This window comes from Alternaria ethzedia (assembly GCF_023757985.1).
Source record: "Alternaria ethzedia strain BMP 0044 chromosome Unknown scaffold_46, whole genome shotgun sequence".
Classification (NCBI taxonomy): domain Eukaryota; kingdom Fungi; phylum Ascomycota; class Dothideomycetes; order Pleosporales; family Pleosporaceae; genus Alternaria; species Alternaria ethzedia.
Window position 1 is genome coordinate 22366 of NW_026056239.1, and position 23105 is coordinate 45470.

Consider the following 23105-nt stretch of genomic DNA (forward strand, 5'->3'; position numbering starts at 1 on the left):
CCGGCGGACCACACCTTGGAATCCAACGCCGCCCAGTCAACCTTCAACACACGCCTGACTATGGCGGACGAGACACCCACACAGGGTAGAAGAAATGGAAGTAAGTATCGGATCAGCAATTGTCAATAATACTGCTCATGCTGACCTGTCCACAGGGCGCTACAAACCACTGACACCGAGCCCGAGCCCGCAACCCGCCCCTCCTACTACCGCATCACACCCCATACCACCAGTCACGACGTCTTCCGATCTCCCAACGGGCCTACAACTGCTGCCTCTCAACGGTTCCACGGCCAAAGGCGGATATTTGGATTTATCTGGGTCACTTCTCTACCCAATGGCGGACCCGCTGACGGAGTTCAAATTCCCAGAGCCGCTGGCTCAACCCGACGTACCGGAGGCGCCGAGCACCTCGGCAACGGCCTGGGATCATACCACCTTTCTTGTCAAAACCCCAGCACCCCACCAGACCTTTGTGTTGCCGGAAGATGATCTCAACATTGATCTTGGCGAAGACGACCCAATCGACACCGTCGAAACTGGTGGTGATCTAGGTGTAAAGAGGAAGAGACAAGATGACGAAGAGGAGGGAGATCAGAGCTTCGATGAGGCGATAGGCAAAGAGACCATGGAAGGGGATGACACTGATGACAAGGATGAAGTTGTTGGTACGAGCAAAGAAGATGTCAGGACAGTGGCCAAAGAAGAGGGGGCTGGAGGAGGAAAAGATGAGATGGGCGATACTGGTGAAGAGAAACCCCGGCGAGATGTCATGGGAGAAGGCACCAAGGAAGTAGTAGGAGATAACAACACAGACGGTCAGAAAGAGGTCGATGGTCTGTTACTCCAGGCGCTAGATGAGATGGTGGAAGAACCAGACAAGGAAGCGGACGATGAGGAAGGAGCTGCAGAGTCGCCTCTGAGGGGGCCAGGAACACTCCTCGACCCAAGTCGTTACCCAGAGGCTGCTGGAAGTGGCTCCAATGTCGTCGCAGGCAGGGCAGCCACTACAGCGACCGTACCGGACGTAATGCTTCCGAACGTTCACGTCAACGAGGTCAACAGCGGCGAGGCGAACCTTCGGGGTTTTCTCCAGGGATGGCGCGAGGAGCTGGCAGAGGAAGTAAAAAGCACAACAGCTACATCGTCCGCGCCAGCGAAGGAGACGGCATCAGCATCAGGGGGTTCGGATCGTGACAGTCGTCCTCGTGTGGGCTATGCCAACCAAGGACCGGTGATGAAGAAGGCTAAGAAGGAGTAACGTTTCGTATGTTGGGGCAGACTGTCGTATCGGTGGAAACTTTGTATAATGCTGAACGTTCGTGTGAACTGGTGGATCTAATGAGAACGCGGCGAAGGTAGTCATCGGTAGTCTAATACATGGTACAATCTCTTCTCACTGTGGCCATCTCACATGCCACAAGACTTGCATGACATGCATGTCGGTTTCTGGTGTTATCCCGTTGCATTACTCACCATGTCGCAGCAGGTGACTTGTCTGTCATATGTCTCCGTGCGGATCAATACCTAGGTACCGTCGACAAAATGGAGCCAGTGCCCCTTACTGCTGGCGTCAAGTCCACAAGGCCGGCTAAGAGACCTCGGGAGGCTGGAACGTGAAGCAAAGACCAACGCGAGGGCTTTGCAGCGATGCATTAGCTGCTAGGCAGATCAGATGAGGCGCGCGTGGATGTACCTTTGCCGGAGAGGTGCAGACATGTCACTCACGTAGCCTGCGAGCCGTGTGATGTTCGAGCAGTGGGTGGTGGGCTGAATACAGTTAGGGCCGCGCTAGAAATCTCCACGAGCTCCGATTGGACAGATTGAGTCGCGCCGCTCGACACTCAACCTCAGCATGCCTATCGTTTCCATGACTATGGCTCGCGATTCTCTTCGAGGCTTCGGTGCAGTACGGACGCTATAGCCTATACTATTGATGGCTCTGAGATATTCGCGGTAGCACCGCCTGACTGCGGGGATGCAGCGTCCGACACTCTAGCCCCGGCAACACGTTCAACATCAACAACACTGAGCTCTTGAACACCGGGATGGAACTGGCGTTGCTACATCGTGCACCTTCTGCTCTGGGTGACGACATCATCACGCCAATATGACTGTGGTGGTCTCAACAAGACGACTTACTTCGCCTGCCGCTCTCAAGCTCGGAACTGGCGCGCGCGGCCGGCTCGCAAATGACCGCTTGCGACGAGCACGCTGCACGAAGCTTGGATAGTCTGGACGCGGAAGAAGGTCCTCCATCCTGTAAGTAGATGTCTCGCGTCACGCGACGCTGCAAGATTGCTGACATGGTGTAGGCGACAAACTGCTACCGCGACTGAAGCACCCCCTAAGCCTACACGTACATCGGCGCGCTCGACGATCGCACTATACCACCCCAACGTTCGACACTATTCCTTAACCTGCAGACAATCAGGACGGCGCGGCGAGAGTATGTCGCCATCGCATTGCTCCCACGAAAGATGACATGCGCCATGGGCATGAACATGGCGACAACAAAATGGCCGAAACGCCGTCAGCAATCACGACAGATTGGATTCGGGAGGACGTCGCGTACAACTTGGATCAGAAGCGAAGAATCCTGCCCTGAAGCCCGGCCATTGTTCTTCCGAAGGTCACGCTTACCAGCGCAATGTAAGTGCCAGCCCTGCTTGACTCTTGTGTACATGGACTGTCTTGTGCTTCATGGAGGGGCTGTGGTCAGTTGCGGGTGTGGGTCGGGCGCGGGAACAACATCTCGACAGCAGATTTTCTGCACTCATCGAGAAGGGAGTGTCGCAATCGTTCCGCGGCTTGTCGCATTCCACTCCATGCAGATTGTTGCGATTGCGGGAGGGCGATCGAGCTGTTGAGGGCAGCTGTGCTGTGACGGACGATGTGCACGAGTTGCAATATCAGCAAACCTTGATTTCGTCACCTGCCTGTGTTAGGAGGAAGTTGAAGAGGTGTGAACACATTGATTCTACTCTGTAGCTTACAAGACCATGGAAAAACACCCCAGGAATTTACCCAGCACTGCATACATCAGGATTATCTGCCCAGATGTAGTATCGTTGTCACAGCCTTTTGCAGCAGGCACGTGTTCGACTTGCCGCATCAGTTGCCGCTACTATCGCAATGCGCCACCAACGCCCCGCACCTTGTCGCCGAATCTTAGGCGCTGCTGCTGCCTGGCACCAAGTCCTCATCACCAACACTGGATGCACCACCCACCAATAATCGTGTCTCTGCACACGCACTCATGAAATCGGGCCGCGTCGTCAATATCAGTGTTCCATTTCGAGATTGCTGCCTTGCTGCTTAGTGCCTCACGCGAACAGGCTAATATCGCGAAACCATCGCGCAGTCACGCCCGCGCTGCTGCCGACCGCACGCTTTTCCTACATATAGCGCTCGTTTGTCTTTCCCTAGTCTCAAGTACCACAGATCACCATGGAACTTCCCGATGAACTTTACCTCGAGATCTTCTCACATTTGCCCCAGCACCACCTGCGCTCAGTATCTCAAACATGTCGCGCTTTTGCGACCATTGTGAGGCCGCTGATGTTCGCCACAATTCATCTAGATGGCTCTCCCCAGAGCAGATTTGGCAGGATGGAAAATGACGAGTGTGTCATGTACCCGGGTCGTTCACGCACGGTGGAGTTGGTTTCTTTGGAAAGTACAGTGGATGAGCTCATTGCGCACGACATTGCGCGGCATGTTCGGAAGCTCAAGTTTAGTCCCAAATACTACGTAGATGGTAAGCTCAGCCGATGGATATTTATCCATAGCCAGACGGATACTGACTGTTCTCCCAGGGTTCTGGTCGAGGTATCGCCATTGGCTAGAGCGTGAGCAAGATTACGAGGAGGACTTTCATCGAATGTATGATGAAGAAGACTTTGAAACTGACTCTGAAGGTGAGTATGCCGGAATTCGTCGTCTCGCCGCGGAACGACTAGCAAGACCCGATAGAGAGCGCGAATTGATCGAGCAGGCGGAAGCGATCTGGGCCGCCAAGGTGGAGGAGCAGCGCGTAAGGGCAGACGCGATTCTGGCAGCAATGGTCAAGCTCTTCGCACATATGCCGTGTCTGAAAGCTATCGAAGTCCAAGAGTGGCGTTGTGACTTGGGCGACTATGGATTCGAAGAGGGTGGCGAGTGAGTATGACCACATGATTTGCATGACACCAAACTAACGCAGTCAGCGATGAAGTGGACGAGCAGTTTTCTGGATGCGGCACGACCTGGAAGCACCTTGAACTCCTATGCTCCGCCGTTCAAGCGTCGAACAGTCGCATCCAGAGTCTGCTTCTCCCCAAGATTGATCCATCTTCAATCACGACAAGTGCCGCCTTGGAACACATGTTCAACTCTCTCACTGCACTTTCGTTCAACGCCGAGAGTGTCGACTTCATGCTTGACACATCTAACAACGAAGCTGAATCCCTCGCTGCCTTGATTCGTTGCTCATCGGAGACGTTAAAAACATTCGAGTTCCGCAACATGACTACATCACATCCCCAACTACCGGATGTGGGCGAGCACAACATCGCTAGGCTCTTTCGTAGCATCAGTGCCACCGACTCAGCAGACATTACACCGCTAGTCTTTCCGGCCTTGACAACTTTGAAGCTACGGAGTTTGGTTCTGGACACACCGACTCTCATCACCTTTCTCTCCCGACAGTCGCAATTGCGATATGCTCGCTTCGAGTACATCTATCTCGCTACCGTAGGGTACAAATGGAGCGATGTCGCCGAAAAATTGCCGTCATCGTGCAACCGACTATATATTGGTAACAGTGGGCACGAAAAGTGGGGGCCAGACTCGCCCGCAGCGTACAACCACATTAAGAAATTCTTACCGTTTCAAGACGATATGCCGGCTACATCAGGTTGGCGACTCAATGATGCCGCTTTTCAAAAAGAGATGGATGATGAGATCCAACGAAACATGGATGGCGGAATGAGGTTGTTGCCCCCGGAACGCTGGTTTCAGGGCAAGACGAAAGAGGAATGGGTGGATATGATGCGAATGGCCAGTGAACATGCAGAGTTTGAGAGAATTTGAGTAGTTTTCCAGGCAGGGAAGTTAGCTCTTACAAATACAAAGCACCGAGTGTCTTTGTTGTGAGACGATTAACATCGATACGAGTGAATAATACAGACGCAATGAAGTTGGCAATATGTCAAAAGACGCTAGTTTGGCAAATGTGGCAGATGTACATCACAGCTCTCAGTACAAGACCTTGCTATAACACGACTATCATCATAAACGGTCTCGTCGCAAAGGAAATTCACGCAGGCATCAGAGACACGCTCGCAACTGACCTGTGTCGATAAGGAAACGATTACATCCCTTATCCTTCAACTGTTCTTGTCCTCTTCGCGTTGCGACTGCTGCTTTACGCACTAGAACCGCGGCCATACACCGGTCCTCATATGCTTGCTTTGCACCGAGCTAGTTGTACCCCCGAGCATACGTCGCCGGAGCTTCGTGAACAGATTTTATCGGCGAAGAGACAATTGAGGGGCAGAACTCGCGATCGCCAGCAGGCTCGTCAATCGGGAGATGTGTTGATGGCGACGTAGCGTTATGAGCCAAAAGAGAGGATGATGTACCATTGTTTACCGGCTTCGAGGGGCTGATGGGATGATGAACGCGTTGCGCCGGCAGAATGTATGGTTGTGTGAACGAGGTCGTGCAGTCAAACGAGGAAGCATTGACTTGACCGTGTATCGCAGTTCGAATTGGTATAGATATCGATGTGACTGGTGACTTTGGTTCAGATATCTGACGTTGTGTCGTGCGGCGATGAGGAGTGAAAGGTGGGGTATGTAAAGGCGCTAATCTCCTCACCCGTCGTGATGACCTGGAGCGAGTCGAGACGGTCGGCGGCAGCGTTTCGTATATGCGATGCAGCGGTGGTGTAAAACGACTCGCTATGTATTCTCTCGTGTAGTTCTCATTATCTTCCCACAATGGATCGGCGGCACTGGATACGAAAGGAGTGGCGGCGCGGCGATACGCAGGTATCATCACCGTGTTCGCGAGGTTGGTCTTTTCGCGCAGCGGGACGCGTGCACCCTTGTTTTGCAGCAACGGTCTCCGAAAAGTCTTCGTGGAGTTGTCGGCGTAGATGACGAAGTCGGGTTTGTGTCTTCTCTCTCTGTAAGTTGTTCGTAGATAACGTCGTGTATTTGAGATTGCGCAATCGATAGAGGTTGAAGTGGAATCTGGGGTGGCTACACGATGATGTTGCGCAGACGCCTGCATTGTGATGGTAGCGGTGGTGCTCATGATGTTGCCAAAGGGTTGGGTGACGAGATGAGTAAAAGGAGCTTAAGTAGTCACGATCAGCGTCGCACGTGGCATATGGTCGGTTCTTTCTGGTATCTTTCCAGGTCACTTTGGAATGCCCTGGATGAAAGACCAAAGGTGAAGGGGACGGTTTCGGGCCTGGTTCACCCTCTCGCGCTGAACCGGAAGCGCTCTTTGAGATCTTGATTCACTTGCACATCGAAGTCTCCGTAGTGCCCCTCTTGGACTATGTCCCATTCCCATCGTGTTCAAGGCGCCCGATGTGGACGCTAGTGCATCCGTGGAAGATCTAGATACCTGATACAAGGCAGAAACCAGACAGCCCTGCAGCTTATAATAGACAGCGAAGAGCAAATTGCAAGCCTCAACAACACACGTACTTGGCAAAGCAGCCGAGGAATGGATGTGTTCACGGACTAGTGCTGCCCTGTCGTATGGATGTGAGTCTCGTCTCCTTGCTGCAAACTCGCGCGTGTCATTGTATGGGCTTTGTCAGATCAGGAGACAGATGAGCTGGATGTCGCATCGTTGGAGTATCGCTGTTGGGAACCGGGAATTGATCACAGTTTGAGCGTGCTCAAGACATCTTGGAAAGGATACGGCGTGAGCTTCGCTGAAGATGGCGAGATGCCGTTGAAGATGCAGCTGGCGGCTGACCCCACGCTAAGGCGCGCCTGGAAAAGCACGGGTGCCCGGGTTCGCTTCAGCAATTAAGTGGGTTGCGCGCTGCTACCACGGTCATGGCTGAGCCACATGATGGCGTTCAACACATCACCGAGATTCACGCGCTCCAGCCTGAGCAGTAGCAACAACGAGATGGTCTATCGAAGCGAATGAATACGGCTGGCAGACTGCCTGTATTCTGATCGATGAGGAACATGTGACGAGTTTGGGTTTTCTGTTGACGATGGCGGATGTGGCGTTGGCACGCGCTGAAACCTGACCCGGATATGAGCCCGACAACTTTGGAATCGCGTGTAAGGGGTTCTACTGTTGCGCATTCTGGTTCTATGCGATCGTGTGCGCTCTGCGCAAAGACATCAAATCTCCCCAATCCATCGAGAGTGACTTTGACAAGCACTGCGCATGCCCAGGTGGTGTAGGGGTCGATGCAGTGAGAACCAGGGGATATTGGGGACGACTGTACAGGTGGCTGTAGCGACTCAGAATTTGCGTCGCTGCGACGACAATGTGAGACATTAAGAGCAAATACTCTGGGAATACTAGTACGTAACGACTACGGTACAGCGTAATGTGTGCCACGTGCCCTTTGCAATCGTTCGTAACGTAGACAGCCTGCAAACAATGACGATGCTGATCTGGCTCGTTACCTGACTTCTTTGAGCATCTATCGGGTTTGACAATCTTTCTATCGCGCCAGCAAGCCAGAAATTCACCCATGAACACAATGGCTGTTAGGATAGGCTCCTGCGAAGGAGGACGGTGTTGATGCATCCAGTGAAGCTGCGTGGTGGAGCGCCGCAGCAATGCCTGCATCCGTCCTCGATTGTCCTGACGCTTTGATGAGAGCTCCCAGGTTCACTGCCGGCTAGAACTTCTCAGCTTCTGCCACTTTGTCTCTGTGAGATTGTATCCTAGTTCAGGGATACGGTCGAGTTCTTCATTGCCCAGATTGTCGGCACTTTACTGATGACCGTCTCGCATGTGGCAAAGAAACGAAGGGGGAGGAAGTAAATTAGTATGGAACTCACAATCTGACGTACTTCGTTGCAACTATCCCGGACACGATCAAACGACATTGATACCTATAGAAACAAAGGAGACTACCTGTGTATTGTACAATCGATTCGCCCCCCTTCTAGACCAACCACTTAGCCGATGTGTAGCAGCTGTCGCTCCCAAGCTGAAGCTGGCTTTCTGATACGAACAGCACCGTACCTGTCACATGGTTCAAGGAGGCTTCGTTCACAGGGTGGTTGTCGTCGTCGGCCTGCTCCACGCACGTTGGGCCCTCCCATAGGCTCTCTATCGCATGCATATCGTTTGCCATATCGGGATGGGCGAACTGCTGCAAGCTGCGTTAGCAATGACCCATAATGGGAGAAAGAGATGCCAGCTGACCGTGCTGTGACGACTTACTGGAACGTCATGGTCCGGTAAGATGGATAATGAGGGCCAAGGTTGGTTCCAGGACGGGCGTCGTGCGCACTGGACATCTGATAAGACGGAGGACGAGCGCTTGCGCTTCTTCGGTGGAATCGTAGGCAATTCGCATAATTGAGATAGCCCTGGCGAGTCGTACTCTCGGCTCGAACATGGGGCTGCGCGCTCCTCCGGTGATGGTAGAGAAGAACTCAAGGACTCAGGTGTGAACCCACTGCTGATATCGTCGAGCCACAGGCTTATGGAAATGGCATTGTCCAATGGAAGACATATGTCGTGAGTTGAGTTCATAGCCGCTTGCGTTGGCAACATTGGAGTACGCTCCAGTAAAGGCGGCGGTGCGGAAAAGCATTCCGGTGTGGGGTCATCCCAATTGGTCACATCGCCGCCACCGAACTCAGGGCCGTTGGACATGTCTTGGAGCCAGGTCAGTGGCAGCTGTTCATCAACCACAGTGGATTGTTGCGCAAAGCTGAGAGTGGGAGAGCCAGCAGCAACGCGATGACTGGTGAATATGGAAGGGATACGAATTGGGCGCGCTCTTCTTGTTGTTGTAGCTGCGATAAAACTACCAAAGTCTTTGGTCTCCAACGAAATGTCATTCTTGTTCGGTTCTGTCACCCGCATGGAGGGGATTTCGGGAGCTTCGAGGGCACCGGAATGGCGGTTGTCCAAGGAGAACTTGTCTTTGGCCGAGTCGGCGGTCTGCATCATCATCAGACTGATCGCTGCTGCGATGTCATCGAAGTCTTCAGTGTCGGTTTGCGGACTGGTGGAAGGTTTCGTTGGCTCCATTGTCTGCATGGAACGGCTGCTCGTAGCGGGCGCAAAAGGATCAAGACCAGCAAGATCCATGAAATTATTTGTACCTGTGTCAGCGATGGAGTGGACTGGCAATGTCGAGGCTTGCTCTATGGAATCGTTGGTGAACGCAGGCGAGAGTTGGCCCTTCAGGATCTTCGGGAATAACGCTACCTCAGTCCCGATGTGCGTCTATATACTTATACTTGTCAAGTATCCAGATCAAGGCCAGCGAAGTTCGCGGCACAGTATTGCCTTGGTCGTGGCGCTAGATCGTGAGACGTTCATGACTAGCGTGTGTGTTCACACTTGCCCCCCATGCGCGCAAGCGAAGTCCCCATGTCAGCCAAAGACATGGCCATCGTCATGAAAACAAAGAGCATTCGACTAAATGCGTTCATAAAGTACCAGAGCTGGGGCAGGAAGAACATGGTTTTCGACCCATGAGGAGGTCGGGCTTCATCTCGCGCCCCCCATGATTGTGGCAGTCCGGTGGCGGACACCGTGTCATCGGTACGGGATAAGCTTTGCTCGGTGACCAAGGTAGCACTTGAATCACTCGCATGCAAACAGCGCACCTCACAATAGGAAACGAGCCCTAAGGTCAGCCTGGGTCCAAGACAAGGAAGTGGCCGTCGCAGAGGTATGAGGGTGGACAGACTGTGAGCAGGGTGCATACGTGTCTTGTATTGGCTCATTGCGGGCACGAACCATGGTATCTAGGAGGAGACATCTGATGCGAGGTGTGGTTGAAAGTATTCAGATGTCTATCCAAATCATTGACATTGCGGGTGGCGACGTTGATATGCATAAAAACTTGGTGGTGAAGAGGAGTTCCATGCATAGTTGTTCGATCTGGCTCCTGCGAACCTTCTCCAACGGTACAGCAGACTATGCGCGCACATAATGCTTGGGACATATAGTCTGATCGGTTGCGACTTTCGATCGAGTCCAACCTCCCAACTGGAAAGAAAGTCAAGAAGGTAAAGATGGGAAAGAAAGACAAAAGGGGAGGAAAGATAACACGAAAGAGACCCATTCAAGCCGACTGCAACGATATGTAACTACTAGTGACCTTGACTTCCACCGATTCGAGGATAGTAAAGACGTACCCATTCAGCCTGTGCGTGATACAACTTGTAGAGACCTGCGTGAACGCCCTCTTGATAATCTCTGGCAAAGTGACTACACTCCTCGTCCGAGTGGCGGTCTACCTTGTTGCGCATCGCTTTATTGGCTAGTCCAGGATGCGAGTAGGGCACCGAGAACCCAACATCACCAGCAGAGGTAGCAAAGTCTGCACGCAAAGGCTCGCCGAATCCGTCCATCCAGAAGATCAGAACGCCTCTCGTGAGAAGCCAGTCAGGCGTCGTTACCCCAAACTTCTCGCAGTATTCCGACATTGCGGGATTGACTGGCGGAGTTGATCCGTGGCCATCGGTGCTGACTTTGATCCCGTGGCGGTAATGAATCGTCGATGTCTGGATGGCGTCGCGCAGAAGCAACAGCATTTTCTGATTCAACAGGCCAAGGAGAAATTGACGTGTGTGAACTGTCTGGAGGCCGGAGTGTTTGCCAGGTACATGCACAAGTTGCACACGGATGGGGATATCCGGTCGAGGAAAGTCCACAGGCCACGACCACTCGCGACGCATCTCGATCTGAAGTAAGCCATGCACATCCATTTCGACGTTGCGCAGGGTCGTCGTGGGGGTGAGCTGAAAGGTAACAGAAATGCTCAGATGCCTGTTACGTAAGAATGCCCAGTGCAAACAATCGAAGCGATCTGGACCTCCGGCATCTTCGCGTACATAGCGAAGGAGATCCCAGAAACCCGACTTATCCGTAGAGGTGGTATTCATCGGAAGGCGCACCGTTACTGGCTCGGCCAGCATTGTGATGGAGGATAGCGCTTTCAGCCGAAAGGAGCGATTCAGAGCGAGCAAGGCGTGTAGGTGCTCGAGGCCACGTATCCGGCGCATACCAAGGTCTACTTCAATTGCCGAAGACGGCTCTTCCGCAGCCGCCATGTACGCCGAGACGATGCGACCTTGTACGCTGAAGGGAAGACCCGCCAATCTCGCCTGGCTCTTCTTTGCTGGGTGTCTGACGAGATGAGGGTGAGGATGAAGCTCCGCAGGGAGGCATTCGATGGGCATGGGACATGCACCTGTTGGCGTAAGACACTCGATGGAGCTCACGAGCCCTTCTGTTGAGCTCTTGAATCGAAGAAGGCAAGTGCCGGATGAAGAAATTTGGACGCTAGCGAGCAGCTTTCGTGGTGTAGTCAGAGCGACCGGTCCATAGGCAATAGTAGCAAAGGCGGCGTCTGCTGCACAAAGCGCGTCTGACCGGTCTACATCGAGATCATTGGCATAATGCTGGTGGGCAAGAGCGTATTGGATGTGACACCGGTCCAAGCGAAGTTCCCAGAGCGCGCGCAGCAGGGGTAGGACCTCGAAAAGCCGTGCGTTTGATGCGGTAACCGGATGAAACGATTGCAGCTCGTTCAGGTCGCGACCGCGGTGAACGACGTGTACGGTTAGGTGGCGAAGATGCCTTGCTTGTGATCCCAGTCCCAAAAGCCAACTAGTTGTGTGGTTCAGGGCAGATAACCATGTGGAACCCGATTCGGTCGCGGCAAGGAAACGGTTGCGGGTGTACAAGATGCCGACAGCTTCATGATATATTTGCCGGCATGTCGAAAGTAGCGCTACTGGAGGTACAAAATTCTGAGATGCATGCGCAGATGGCGGGACAGAGAGTGCTATCGGCTGCTCAAATTCGAAGAGCAGCTCGTAGACTATGTTACGTGCCTCACCCGAGAGGTTGAGAAAGCTAGGTGCCTGAGAATCGATGGGATGCGCCGTGACTTCGGGTATCGACACCGCATCTGCCGGAGGTCCCAGTGACAATCGCGGATACGCAGGCATGTTTCTGAAGGTGGAGATGCAGTACTATCGATATGTAGCGGTAGTCCAAGGGATGGAAACGGTGGAGGTAAAGAGGCGAGGGGTTTGCAGAGGCACCGAGCGTGTGGGAGAGGAGACGATACCCGATCGTCGGTGGTCGGCTGCGGCTTGTTGATGCTTGCGCGCTGATACGCATCGATGTCGATGGCGGAAGCGGTCGGCGCTGGGACTGCTACATTGATTGTTGTTAGTACTTCTCATTGACTGGTCGCATTGTAACAGGCAATGCTTAGTGTGTCTGACGGATGCGTTTACAGCACCAGACATGACTTGGGAACTCTCGTAGGCTCACCAGAAGGGCGTGAATCGTCTGGAAGCCAAACAAACGCTGTTGGATAGTAATCCGAGAGTGTGGAGAAAGCGACACAGTATATGAGACGATATAGGCCGTGCGAATCGCGGGCTCACAGAAAGAAAGGAATGGTCGAGGAGATGACGGATCTGCTTGCTTGATGAGCGCACCGGTGCCAAGATGCCATTGCGTGGTTGAGACTGAAACATGCAGCTGGCCATCAGTCGTGTAACATGGGAAGTGAAAAGCGACAGGTAGCGGGGTGAAGGCACTGTTCTATCCACAAGCGAGGCGCAAAAATACCTGTCCTTCTGATGGAATGAACATGGTAAGAGTTTGTAGATTCGATCCGAATATTTGGTGATATATCGATCGCATCAACTGCGTTGTGGCCTGCAACCCAGCCGCGTGCTCGTGGCATTGCATGCAAAGTGGAATGACCAGGCGATGTTCTTTGAGGAGGTGTCGGATGTAGTTCAGTGTGTAAGGCGTATCAGAGGGTGCACGGGTCGAGACCAGATAACTGGAAGGTTCATGGCCATTGTGAAGAAGAGGACAGCACTGCACCTAAGGGTGGCGAAGGGTCAGCTCTTGGTCATACAAGGTGAAAGATCTGTCGCACTCCAACACATTTGCAGGAACAGATGGGTTTGGCGCGAAGGTGGAGAGAATCTTCCGTGGTAATTGAGATGGGGAGGGCGAGGTGGTTGGCGATGATGACGATGGCCGCGGGAGTCTGTGCGCCGTGCCAAGGCTGCCCAGGTGTCTCTGCACCGCATTGCCCTCTACCATTGCCACCAGCGGTCCTTCGTTCCGGAACCTCAACAGCGGTATCGCGTATCACGTCATCGGCTGGTCAACCCGTCCACGCCCACTGAATCGACACGTCCACATCGCACTCTGCCGTGGCTGCGCGGCCGAGGTCACCATATGCCCACTCGGCATGTCCATCACCGGGGACGGGCGACATGTCACCGATGGCGCGCACATTTGTTCAGGGGCAGCCATTGGCTTACGCGATTACAGACATGAACGAGGCCCAATTTGCACCGCAGGGAAACTCCCTTTCGTGCTCCAGTCACGTCACAGAGCCTCCCCAACGCCATAAAACCTATCCTTAGCCACTTTCGACCGCCCCCGACCGCCTCCGACCGCCTCCAACAATGCATACTACTCCTCCACGCGCGAGAGGATGCGTGAGCGGCGCATTTGCGTGTCACTTTAACAAGAGCACCATCTGACCGTACGCAGGCTACGCCATTCGCAATTCAAGAGGCCGAGCAGATGCGCTGCCGTCTACGTGGGTAGAGAAACACAAGTCGTGAGAATTTTGAAGGCAATGTCGACATGAGCGTCTGGAAACTCGAACTGCTGCGATGGGCAGGCCCTGCACCGCATGTACCTTTCACGTCCTGTGATGCATGACAAGAAACCAGATGTCGCGCGTAACAGACTTCCCCGCGAGCACTACGCGATGTTCTCGACTATCAGAAGGATCCTCTGGGCAGAGGCCGAAGTCGATGTACTTCCGTCCTTGGCATACCGCGCGCTTGCAGCACTTAGCCCATAATTGACACTGCCTATCATTGAGTGCCTTCACGACCAAACCTGTCCAGCCTTCCGCGCTTAATTAAGCTTGATCGCTGTCCTCTCGCCCTCGTGCAAGACGATACGTCAAGCTTGCTCCAGCTAAGTATGCCCAGTTCATCCCTCTGCTCCTACGCTGGTATCTTTGTTGCTCCAGGCGCCCGAACCTGGACCACCCATTCTCGTACATTCCATTCCTTGTTTTGCTGGTCCATACATTCCAAAAGGTCACTTTCTAGATGGCAACCACTGTTCGGGAAGCATCAGTAAAGAGCGAACTGACACCCAAAAAGGAAACATGGAAGTCATACATATGCGCCCATTGCAAGAGACGACCCGGTGGTCGGCCACATAGAGGTCACGGCCCCATTCATCTGAGATGCGATATACATGGCCGAAAGCGCGGTCAATGCCGCAGGTGGCTGGTGAGTGCTGGACTTTCGACACTCGCTGGGGATGTCGCTCTCAGCGTTGTATCAAATCATAATTCAGATATTCAAACATGGTATTGGGCAACATTATCGAATCGTGACTTTGATGTAGTGATTGTGTTCCTGTAGCGCCATTTCACCAGACCTCACGAGCGAGACGCTCTTCGGTGATGCACAATGTACTCTTGTCCTCACACACGACATGCATCTTTCACTGTGCTGAATCTCTTGAGGCAGGACGATCAGGTGCACACATGAACGAGCCAGTTGAACAGCTGACTTATCTGACACAACCGACAAGAGCCCGATTTAGCAAAAGGCAACGGGAAAGCTTTCTCATCTGCGCTCGTTTGCCTTGCTCGTCCGGCACTTACTCCTGTACCACACTTACTCACGATCCTCACCGCGCATTCAATTCCCATATCAACCAGACCAGCCATTGACGTTTTATCGCTCAGCGTTCAAGGGAGGCCTGGTGATTTACTTATTCACTTCCTTCGCTTTCATCGACCACTGCCGAACAACGAACTCTCCAGGCGCGACACGGCTATCATGAACGAAAAGGCTCTCCACGCTACGCAATCCAAAAGCTCGTCCGTCACAGGCGATCTCAGGAAGTGGCTAAGGCTTCAGTGGTCCGGCTTTCTCACCACGCTCGCCGTCTTCCGGAACGGACTGAAGACACGCTCGCAGAAGCTCCGGAGCCGTTTCATCGCCACTGGCTGATCGTCCCATTCTTAGTGCTCATTGCTTGTTAAGTCATGCTGGAGCTTGTTCGTGTGGATACATTCGAGCTATAAGCGGTCGGAGCGGCCGTAAGTACATGCGATACCTATGAGCTTGCTCTGGGCTGACGATGTAGTTGAGATCAGTGTGGTGTCAAGGGCTCTACCATAGCCAATGTTACGGTGACTCGGTCGCCATTGATCTTGCGGTTCTGGAAGGGGTTATTTATAAACGCGTTTGCAGGGAACAAGCGAATGGGACGTTTTTACTCATTCGACGCAGCTCGAAGAAGACCGGTGTGTCTTCTTAGGCCGGTCTGATTACGACAACTTTCGCTAGCGAGACGACTTTGCCCTTACGATATCTTCCCACGAGAAGCGTTTTGGGCTTCTGCTAATACCTATCAATCGATGATCTTCTTCATGAGCGCCTTGATCTTGACTGCGAACCATTGCCATCCCTATCACCTTCTTGTGTCCCCGACTATGAGCCACTTCCCATCAGAGGAACCAAAACCGATCCATGCGAAGTCTACAGTGGAGCATGCTACGACATGATGGACGGTAGACATGATCGTGAAGAACATGTGGTCAACAATGGTGAAGGCTTTATACGAAGTTCCCACGAGTGACGCGACATTAAGAAATTGATAGAGCCCGACGTGAGAGCTTGAGATGCAATGGTGCGATGCGAAGCGGTGCGGAGAAGTGGTCGCGGTGTGGTTGAGTCAAGGCTCGCATGAGGAAGTCGGACGCGTCTTCACACATTGCCGAGGCAGCTTCAACGATCTAACCGCTTGAAGAGAACGTCTACATAATGCTATCCATCAGGTTTACCCGGGCAAAACGAGTAGTCCGCAACTTGGCTGAATCCCATCTAATAAGTCCGTAACATCTGTGAGGAGTTCGGGTCTGTTCATCTACGTTGCAGTATGTGATCAGCATAGCGTCTTCTCCTGCCCCATCTCCGCATCTCCGCAGCAGTGTCGTATCAAGCCGGTAAGTAACCTGCAGTGATCTCGAATGCAGAAGTCGAAGCTGTCTTCTCCTCTTTGAAGATGGAAACCTGAGAGATGCGACACGCGATATGATGACAACTGACAAGAGTTGCGCATGCAGCATGCGGCGCGTCAGCATCACGTGATGGCGCGCTTTCAGCGCAAACGCGTCGCGTCAGGCTGGCTAGTGCTATCTACTAGCAGCATGCCACCTGTCATGTACCAAGCTTATCCCAGTTCTGTCGCATTTGTGCTCGGGTAAATTGAACGCGACATTCGGTGTGGTAATATTGGCGTGGCGAAATGTTGCTGATGACTTTGGAAGGTGCCCGGGTGCTGTTGCAAGATCACATCATGGGCGGGATGGAGCCTTACTAATCAGCCGAGGTTGCTGTATTGAACCCTGACCGGTGGCAGGCCTGGGAACTTCGAACTTCCACCTTCAGGCTCCCATACTGCCTATGGAATCTCGGCATCGAAACCCAGCCGCGCCACCAAAGGTGCAGCACAGTGACGTGTCGGTCAGGACACGAAGTGATAGGAGGGCTTTCGTGACGAGAATACGCGGAGAAGGGAGGCCTGCAAGAGCGCAGCACATTGGAGCGACGATCAAGATGCGTTGTATCTGCTCTGCCTCGAGACACATCGGAGATTCAGGTCTGCATGATTACAGTTCATGTATCATTGCAACGGGCAAACTGGTAATTATATCCTCGGCTTTCTTACAGGCTCGCCGCTATGAAACCGCACACCATACTTTCTCAAGATGACCCCCATATCTTCTCGCTGACTGCCATCATCCGCATTCACGTCGGTACTCTCCCTCCTTTGCGCTCGGCGACAAAGCCTCTTCGCGTCCTCTGCCATTCTTATGTTGGATGCGCGGTCGCATGACGTATCTCAGCGACGTGAGTATACGTCCCCCTCTCGGCGTGGACCACGTCGATAACCTTCGCCAAGATCACTGTCGCAGTGAGCGCGCCCGTGAGCCAGACTATGGCAATGACTACATTCGTGCATAAATCGACAGTGATTGCCGTTAGTGCAGCGAGGAATGGTCAGATGGTTCCAGAAGAAACAGGTTCGGATGTGTTCCTTGCCCTTTTGGTGGCTGAATGGTTCTTTGCTGTGGAATTTTGGCCTCGTCTCTGCAGCAATGATAGTGGATGTGGTGGTGGTTTCATCTTCAGCGAGGGCGAAACGAACTCTCCCGCGACCACGTTCGACGGAGCGAGGTCTACGAAGGGCTGGCGGTGGGGAGCGTGGGGATCTTGAGCGACGTAATTCCGGTGGCGTGTGACGGTTTCCATTTTCTGGAAATCTGGCAGAGGCTTCATAGCGGAGCAGCGAAGGGCGGCGGGGTGCCCATGGCATTGAGCTCGCGTTGGATGGAACGGCGCCTCGAGAGCCCGAAGGGGTGGGCTGCTGCGCGTAAGGGATTTCCTCAGGTTCGGGCTGGTCAGTCGGCACGTCAGCCTGCTCGGGGGTCTGCGGTAACCTCTCTGCCTCTTCTGTCTCGGCTCGACTATTGTACTTATTCACCAGACCTTGGGTTATCGGAGGGGTATTCAGTGTCTCAGTCGGCTTGGTGGTGTGCAGTGAAGCCTCTGCCCAGGCTCGTGGATTATTGTATCGGTCTACCATGTCTTGAGTCACCGGAAGCAAACCTGGTACCTCCGTCGGTCGCAGCCAGGTCGCAACGCCCAAGCCATTGTAGAAGTACGTATTGCCGTTCTCATCTGATGCTCGGTACCAGCCCCTGGGCAGGACGTAGGGTGCACGCGATCGAGCTTCGGGCCATGAGGGGTGAATAAATCCGGCAGCTCGAAGACTTTGGACAGTTGGGATGCACGTATCGCCCTTGCTCAGAGATGTTGTGTAGGTGGTGGGTATGATTGGCCGAAAGGAACATTGTAGAGACGCACGAGTGCTGAGATCTCTTGAATATAACGGGGAGCTTATTCTAGCTTCTGAAGACGAGGAGCCGATGTGTGCGTGGGAAGATACGGGCAGTGATGAGGGACAGTCTTCGATCTTGACTTGGCCAAAGGTCAGCATTGGGGAAGAGAAAGTGGGTTAATATTGACGCACTTTCTAGTTGCTCAGATTTCACCATGGTATGTCTCTCAAGCTTCTCATGTTCTGTGTACTTGACCGCTCGTTTGCCGGATTGGGGCGATATATCGTTGATCGGACGTGATTGTTGCGGACGCGGTCGCTCCATGTCAATGACCTTGGAAAAGAACTAATCGTGTCGTTGACTAGTGTCTTTTACGATGACAGTGAACGGTTGGAAGCGCGAGAGGAAGCGAGTGTCGGGTGGCTCGCATGTACTTTTCACTTTGGTTCAAGTGCGCGTTCGAACTGTTTGTGTACCTGCATCATGCCCTAACATCCTTGGCGCTAGCGCCGCAACGACCCGCATCCGACGAAGCTCCACCCGCGACATTATAGCAAAGAGGCGGCCGTCTACCAATGAATACAGAAGCAGATGTTCCACCGATTGGCTTCATACGTGGCTTCTTCTCGTTGCGTTTAACGCAAGTGTGAGGTCAAATGTAGTAACAGGCTAAAGTACGGTGATACATGGCAATATGCTGAGACGACACACGAATTAGATGTTTTCTATACCATAAGGAAATGATACAGAGAATATCAATGTCGCAGGAAAACTCATTTTGAGGCGCTTGTATCGAAACCCGTCATTGACACGACCAGTACCGTGAACGTGTTCTGTTCCTGGGGACACCAAGAAGGCCGTGGAGACTGGCTCGAAACATGGAATTTGCGACAGTGGATCGATAGAAAATGACAGAGAGAATCGACATAACGCTGGACGGATGCAGCAACTAGGCAGGGTAACGGACGTGGGTGGAATGGTCCTTGTCACACATGGGCATCGCGCGGGCCACGTATGCGCAATAGGTTGATGGATTTCTGCCCCGGAAAGTGAAGGAAAGACGTTGTGTGTGCTACGAGAATTACCGGGAGTGACCAGTGGAACGAGGATGCATATGTGAGGTGAAGGAGATGTGGCGGCTTCGAGTTTCGCGGGGTCGGCAAAATCGCCCACCTGCTGATCAGCCAATGAGAGCGGACCATGCCCGGCGACACGCGAGCCACCCCACCGCGCGTCAACCTCATCGCGACACAGCATCTTCAATCACAAGCGATAGGCGTCGCTGCCAGCCTAGACTCGCCATATTCAACCAAAACAAAATTACGATCGCGGCCTGAAGTCATCGCGACCTGAAGCCATCGCTGGCAGCCACAATCTGCCGGAGTCTATTCTGGCCATCCGCAACGCTGTTGTGCGACTCAACCAGCGGCGATGACCAATCGCCCGACAACGGAAGGACGGCAACTTTTGACATGCGCCGCGACGGCAGCAGACTTTTCCAATGGATCCGAGAGAAAACATGACCAGCACCTGCACCAATGCCATATCCTCGGAAAAGATGGCGGTGGGGACAACCGGAAGGCATTGGAAACCGATGATGGAAGTAAGAGCCAACTTCCGGGACCTTAGCATAGACATGGTCGCGCGCATGACGGACGTAGAATGTCCAAGGTGGACACTTGATCGCGTCGAGGGTGAGCAATATGGGGGACATGGCCGATCTCACAAGCTTTCACTATCCTTTAGTCGATACTGACCACCCCCTTGATCACATGCCACAGGGCAACTTCTTGCGTTCCATACCACATGCGAACCGCCATGGATCGCAGACCAGGCGATATCTGGTCATTGTTACGGTGATGAGTGCAAACCACTCGGCTTCGACAGAAGCGTCACTAGGGCCAATTGCATTCCGCATCGCATGCTATGACAAAGTATTGAGACGAAAGTATACATGAGCACCACCTGCTTAATCTGATGGCGCTACCACGTGCTTGCCACGTGCGCGCTAACGACGTCGAGGAGTCCAGTCTAATTTGTCGACCTCGGCCGCACCTCATCCCAGACCCAACTTACCCCCACCTTGTGACTTGACGCACACTCACGCAGGACACACACGCTCTCGCAGGCGTCGCGATCCGAATCCCACAACATTGCGCAACGACAATCACGGGTGCGAAAGGCACAGCGCCGACAGAAGCTGCCCATGAGCTAGCGGGTGCGCAGACGTCTCTAAGCACCAATGCCGACCACTCGACATATCCAACAACAGACCACGGCCGAGGAAGTGCCTATCGCGTGGAGCGCGTCGCCGGTCGCCCGATCTTGTTCACGATGGGTCATTCCTGGATGCGGTAGCCAACACCTACGTCCTTGTGTCCATTGAAGCAGTCGCAGATATGTGCGCCTCGTTGCGCTTAGGATGCGTGAGAGCCACGCCGATGGACTACCGAGAGCTGTTTGAGTAGCGAGCTTATTCCGGTGCGTATTTCCAGTTCATGAAGACACACCCAAGCACCGACGCTAACTCTAGCTCTCAGCAGATATACTATACAGCGGACGGAGCGATGCGAATATATCAGAAGCAACGACATTGCGCCGATCCAGCCATCCGCCCTCAATATCGATCGATGTCACCAGGGAAACATATGTTCACAGCATTGATGGTGCTCAAAGGATACTTTCCGTTCAGCGAAGCCAGCGGCGTCTTACGCTACGGTCGTCTCCTGCACGGCATGGATAGGCATGGTGATGAGGGCAACCAGGTTATCGTGGGTGCGCTGAGACGTGTCTCAGTCGGCTGTAAGCAGGAATCCCGTTCAGCACGTTTCTTGTATCGGGTGCAGGTAGTACGTTGCCAGCATAGTAAGGGCCCGAGACCGGCGAGGTTGAAGGAGTCACTTTGTTGAGATCGAAACGTATTGATTAGTCATACAGCTGCTGCTACGCGTAGTCTGGCTCAGAGCAGATCAGACTGCCTGTCCTCGTAGTGAGTTGGGTGGAGATGTGACGCCGAGGGAAAACACCAAAGGCAGAGTTTTGCTGGTTACGCTAGGTTACATTATTACACCAATGTTCGGATCATGTCCATTTCATGACGGTAAGGACGCTATAGATGCAAACCGCATGAGTCTATGCCCCCTAGTTTCGCTTCGATCATGTTCGTGGTCTCCGCAATGGCAGTGTAGTGCTATCATCTTACAGCTCTCATACCCCCTCAAGGATCACACGTGTGATTTCGACGAACTCTGCTTCCCTCCGTGCAGTCTCTTCACGATCGGCCTTCCACGCCGTCGCTGTACGTTCCAGATCAGCCGTCGCATCATCCATAACCTTTCCAGCGGCTTCACCACCCACCTGACCTTCATCATCTGGTATACCAAAGGCGACACGCGCGACACGTTTGCGTGCGTTCAGATTCGATGTGTTGGTCGTTTCCTCAAGATGTACCCCGGCAGCGACATTGGCTTCTCGAGACTCTCTTGCCTTCGCGCGACTGTCCTTCAGTTCCTGCTTCCATCGCTTCACAATCGCGACCCGATCTTCAGGCTGTACGCTTTGTGCATTGCTTGTGGCCATCGTGACAAGATGCGGGTCGATACGCTGCTCGTCGAGATGCTGACGCTGAAGATGCTGCCTTCCGGTCTCGTGTACCGGGACAATGCCGTCGTCTAAGCACGTGTCGTCCTCGCCCCAGCTTGGGGGATCAGACTGGGTGACGGGTGGATGATCAGGGCTCTTCTGCGTCGGGGGGTCGTGTTCTACGAGCGTTACGTCTCCGTCTTCGTCCAGCTCTGCACTGCTTTCCTGCTCCTCCCAGTCGCCAGTCGCAGGCCCGTACACTTCTCTCTGATCACCGTGAACAGCCGTCTTTCTGTGCGTGACTCTTACGCTTCTCTCGGTTGCTTGCGCTTCCTCTAGTACGTGCTTGATGTGTTTTGGTTTGACGTCGCGAGCGTTGCCCTTAGCAGTTGCGATGAGGCCAACGGCTGTTTTCCAGTTGAGCTTGGTCTTGTCGTGCAGCGCTCGCAGTTGAATTAGAAAGGTTGGTTTGTCGATCCAGACCGATGCGAAGGCGATGTCAAGTTCAAGCCAGCCGAACGCTTCCCAGCGTCCCTTCTCCAGGCTATTGAAGGCTCCTCGTGCGTTCGTGTGGTCATCCAGCGCTCGTAGCCTCCACCCCTTGATGATGCTGTGTGCGGTCGCGTCGAGCAGTGCGAGCAAGGCGCGACGGTCTTCGGGGTACTTGTGCAGTAGCTTGGAGTATGTGATCAGTGTGGCTTCCGAGTCTGCGTGCAAGGTAGAGATCTGGCGTTGTAGTGCTCGGGCATCCTTCGCTAACGAGGTACCCATGCTATACGCGAGACGGTGGGCCACGAATGCCCATTGTTGGCGGCTTGGATGATGTGGGGTGAAAGGTGAGGAAGAGCCGCGTGCTTGGATGAGTGGGAAGGAACTCACGGCTTGGATGATGTGGGGTGAAAGGTGAGAGAAGACCCGCGTGCTTTGATGAGTGGGAAGGAACTCACGGCCACGACGAAATCCATGGTTGGCAGTGACGGCAACCCGAGCTAGGCTGCTTTGGGTCAGCGTCATCTGGTCGACCTCCGACAGTGAGTGCATCTTCTTGGGTGTCTACCGAAATGAACGACACAATGAGAAGATCTCGACAAGCGATTTGATACGCTTACTACACTCGGCTTCGGTGAAATGCAAGAATTTCTTCGAATAGATGCTGCTGTAATCTGAAGGCCGCAACGCACAGCCCTTGCGCAAATGCGACACTGCCACTACTCGAACTGTGAACCAGTGTTTCGATTCTTATCGTATGAAATTCGGCACTACGACAAGGTTCAAGGGAAGCAACAAGTAGTATTCGCGTGGGAACGATGGAAGTCGACTCGATGTCAGATTACGGCCTTCATCATCATCCAGGTCAGACAGGAGGGTG

The 23105-nt window shown here is 53.4% G+C and overlaps 5 protein-coding genes across 5 annotated transcripts; 2 read left to right on the top strand and 3 right to left on the bottom strand.

The window, feature by feature from the left end:
* Positions 1–60: 60 nt before the first annotated feature.
* Positions 61–1261, top strand: J4E87_010310 (uncharacterized protein; the record flags this gene model as incomplete). The annotated part of the gene is made up of 2 exons (XM_049381884.1): positions 61–100; positions 156–1261. 2 exons carry the CDS (start codon positions 61–63, stop codon positions 1259–1261), a joined length of 1146 nt encoding a protein of 381 aa, XP_049228348.1.
* A 2300-nt stretch (positions 1262–3561) lies between these two features.
* Positions 3562–5073, top strand: J4E87_010311 (uncharacterized protein; the record flags this gene model as incomplete). The annotated part of the gene is made up of 3 exons (XM_049381885.1): positions 3562–3760; positions 3819–4161; positions 4209–5073. The coding sequence occupies 3 exons, from the start codon at positions 3562–3564 to the stop codon at positions 5071–5073; spliced, it is 1407 nt and encodes a 468-aa protein (XP_049228349.1).
* A 3070-nt stretch (positions 5074–8143) lies between these two features.
* J4E87_010312 (uncharacterized protein) lies at positions 8144–9537 on the bottom strand (the record flags this gene model as incomplete). Its single annotated transcript, XM_049381886.1, has 3 exons — positions 8144–8353; positions 8425–9441; positions 9532–9537. The coding sequence occupies 3 exons, from the start codon at positions 9535–9537 to the stop codon at positions 8144–8146; spliced, it is 1233 nt and encodes a 410-aa protein (XP_049228350.1).
* A 779-nt stretch (positions 9538–10316) lies between these two features.
* J4E87_010313 (uncharacterized protein) lies at positions 10317–12182 on the bottom strand (the record flags this gene model as incomplete). Its single annotated transcript, XM_049381887.1, has 1 exon — positions 10317–12182. The coding sequence occupies one exon, from the start codon at positions 12180–12182 to the stop codon at positions 10317–10319; it is 1866 nt and encodes a 621-aa protein (XP_049228351.1).
* A 9179-nt stretch (positions 12183–21361) lies between these two features.
* On the bottom strand, positions 21362–22507 carry J4E87_010314 (uncharacterized protein; the record flags this gene model as incomplete). Its single annotated transcript, XM_049381888.1, has 1 exon — positions 21362–22507. One exon carries the CDS (start codon positions 22505–22507, stop codon positions 21362–21364), a length of 1146 nt encoding a protein of 381 aa, XP_049228352.1.
* Between the last annotated feature and the right edge of the window lie 598 nt (positions 22508–23105).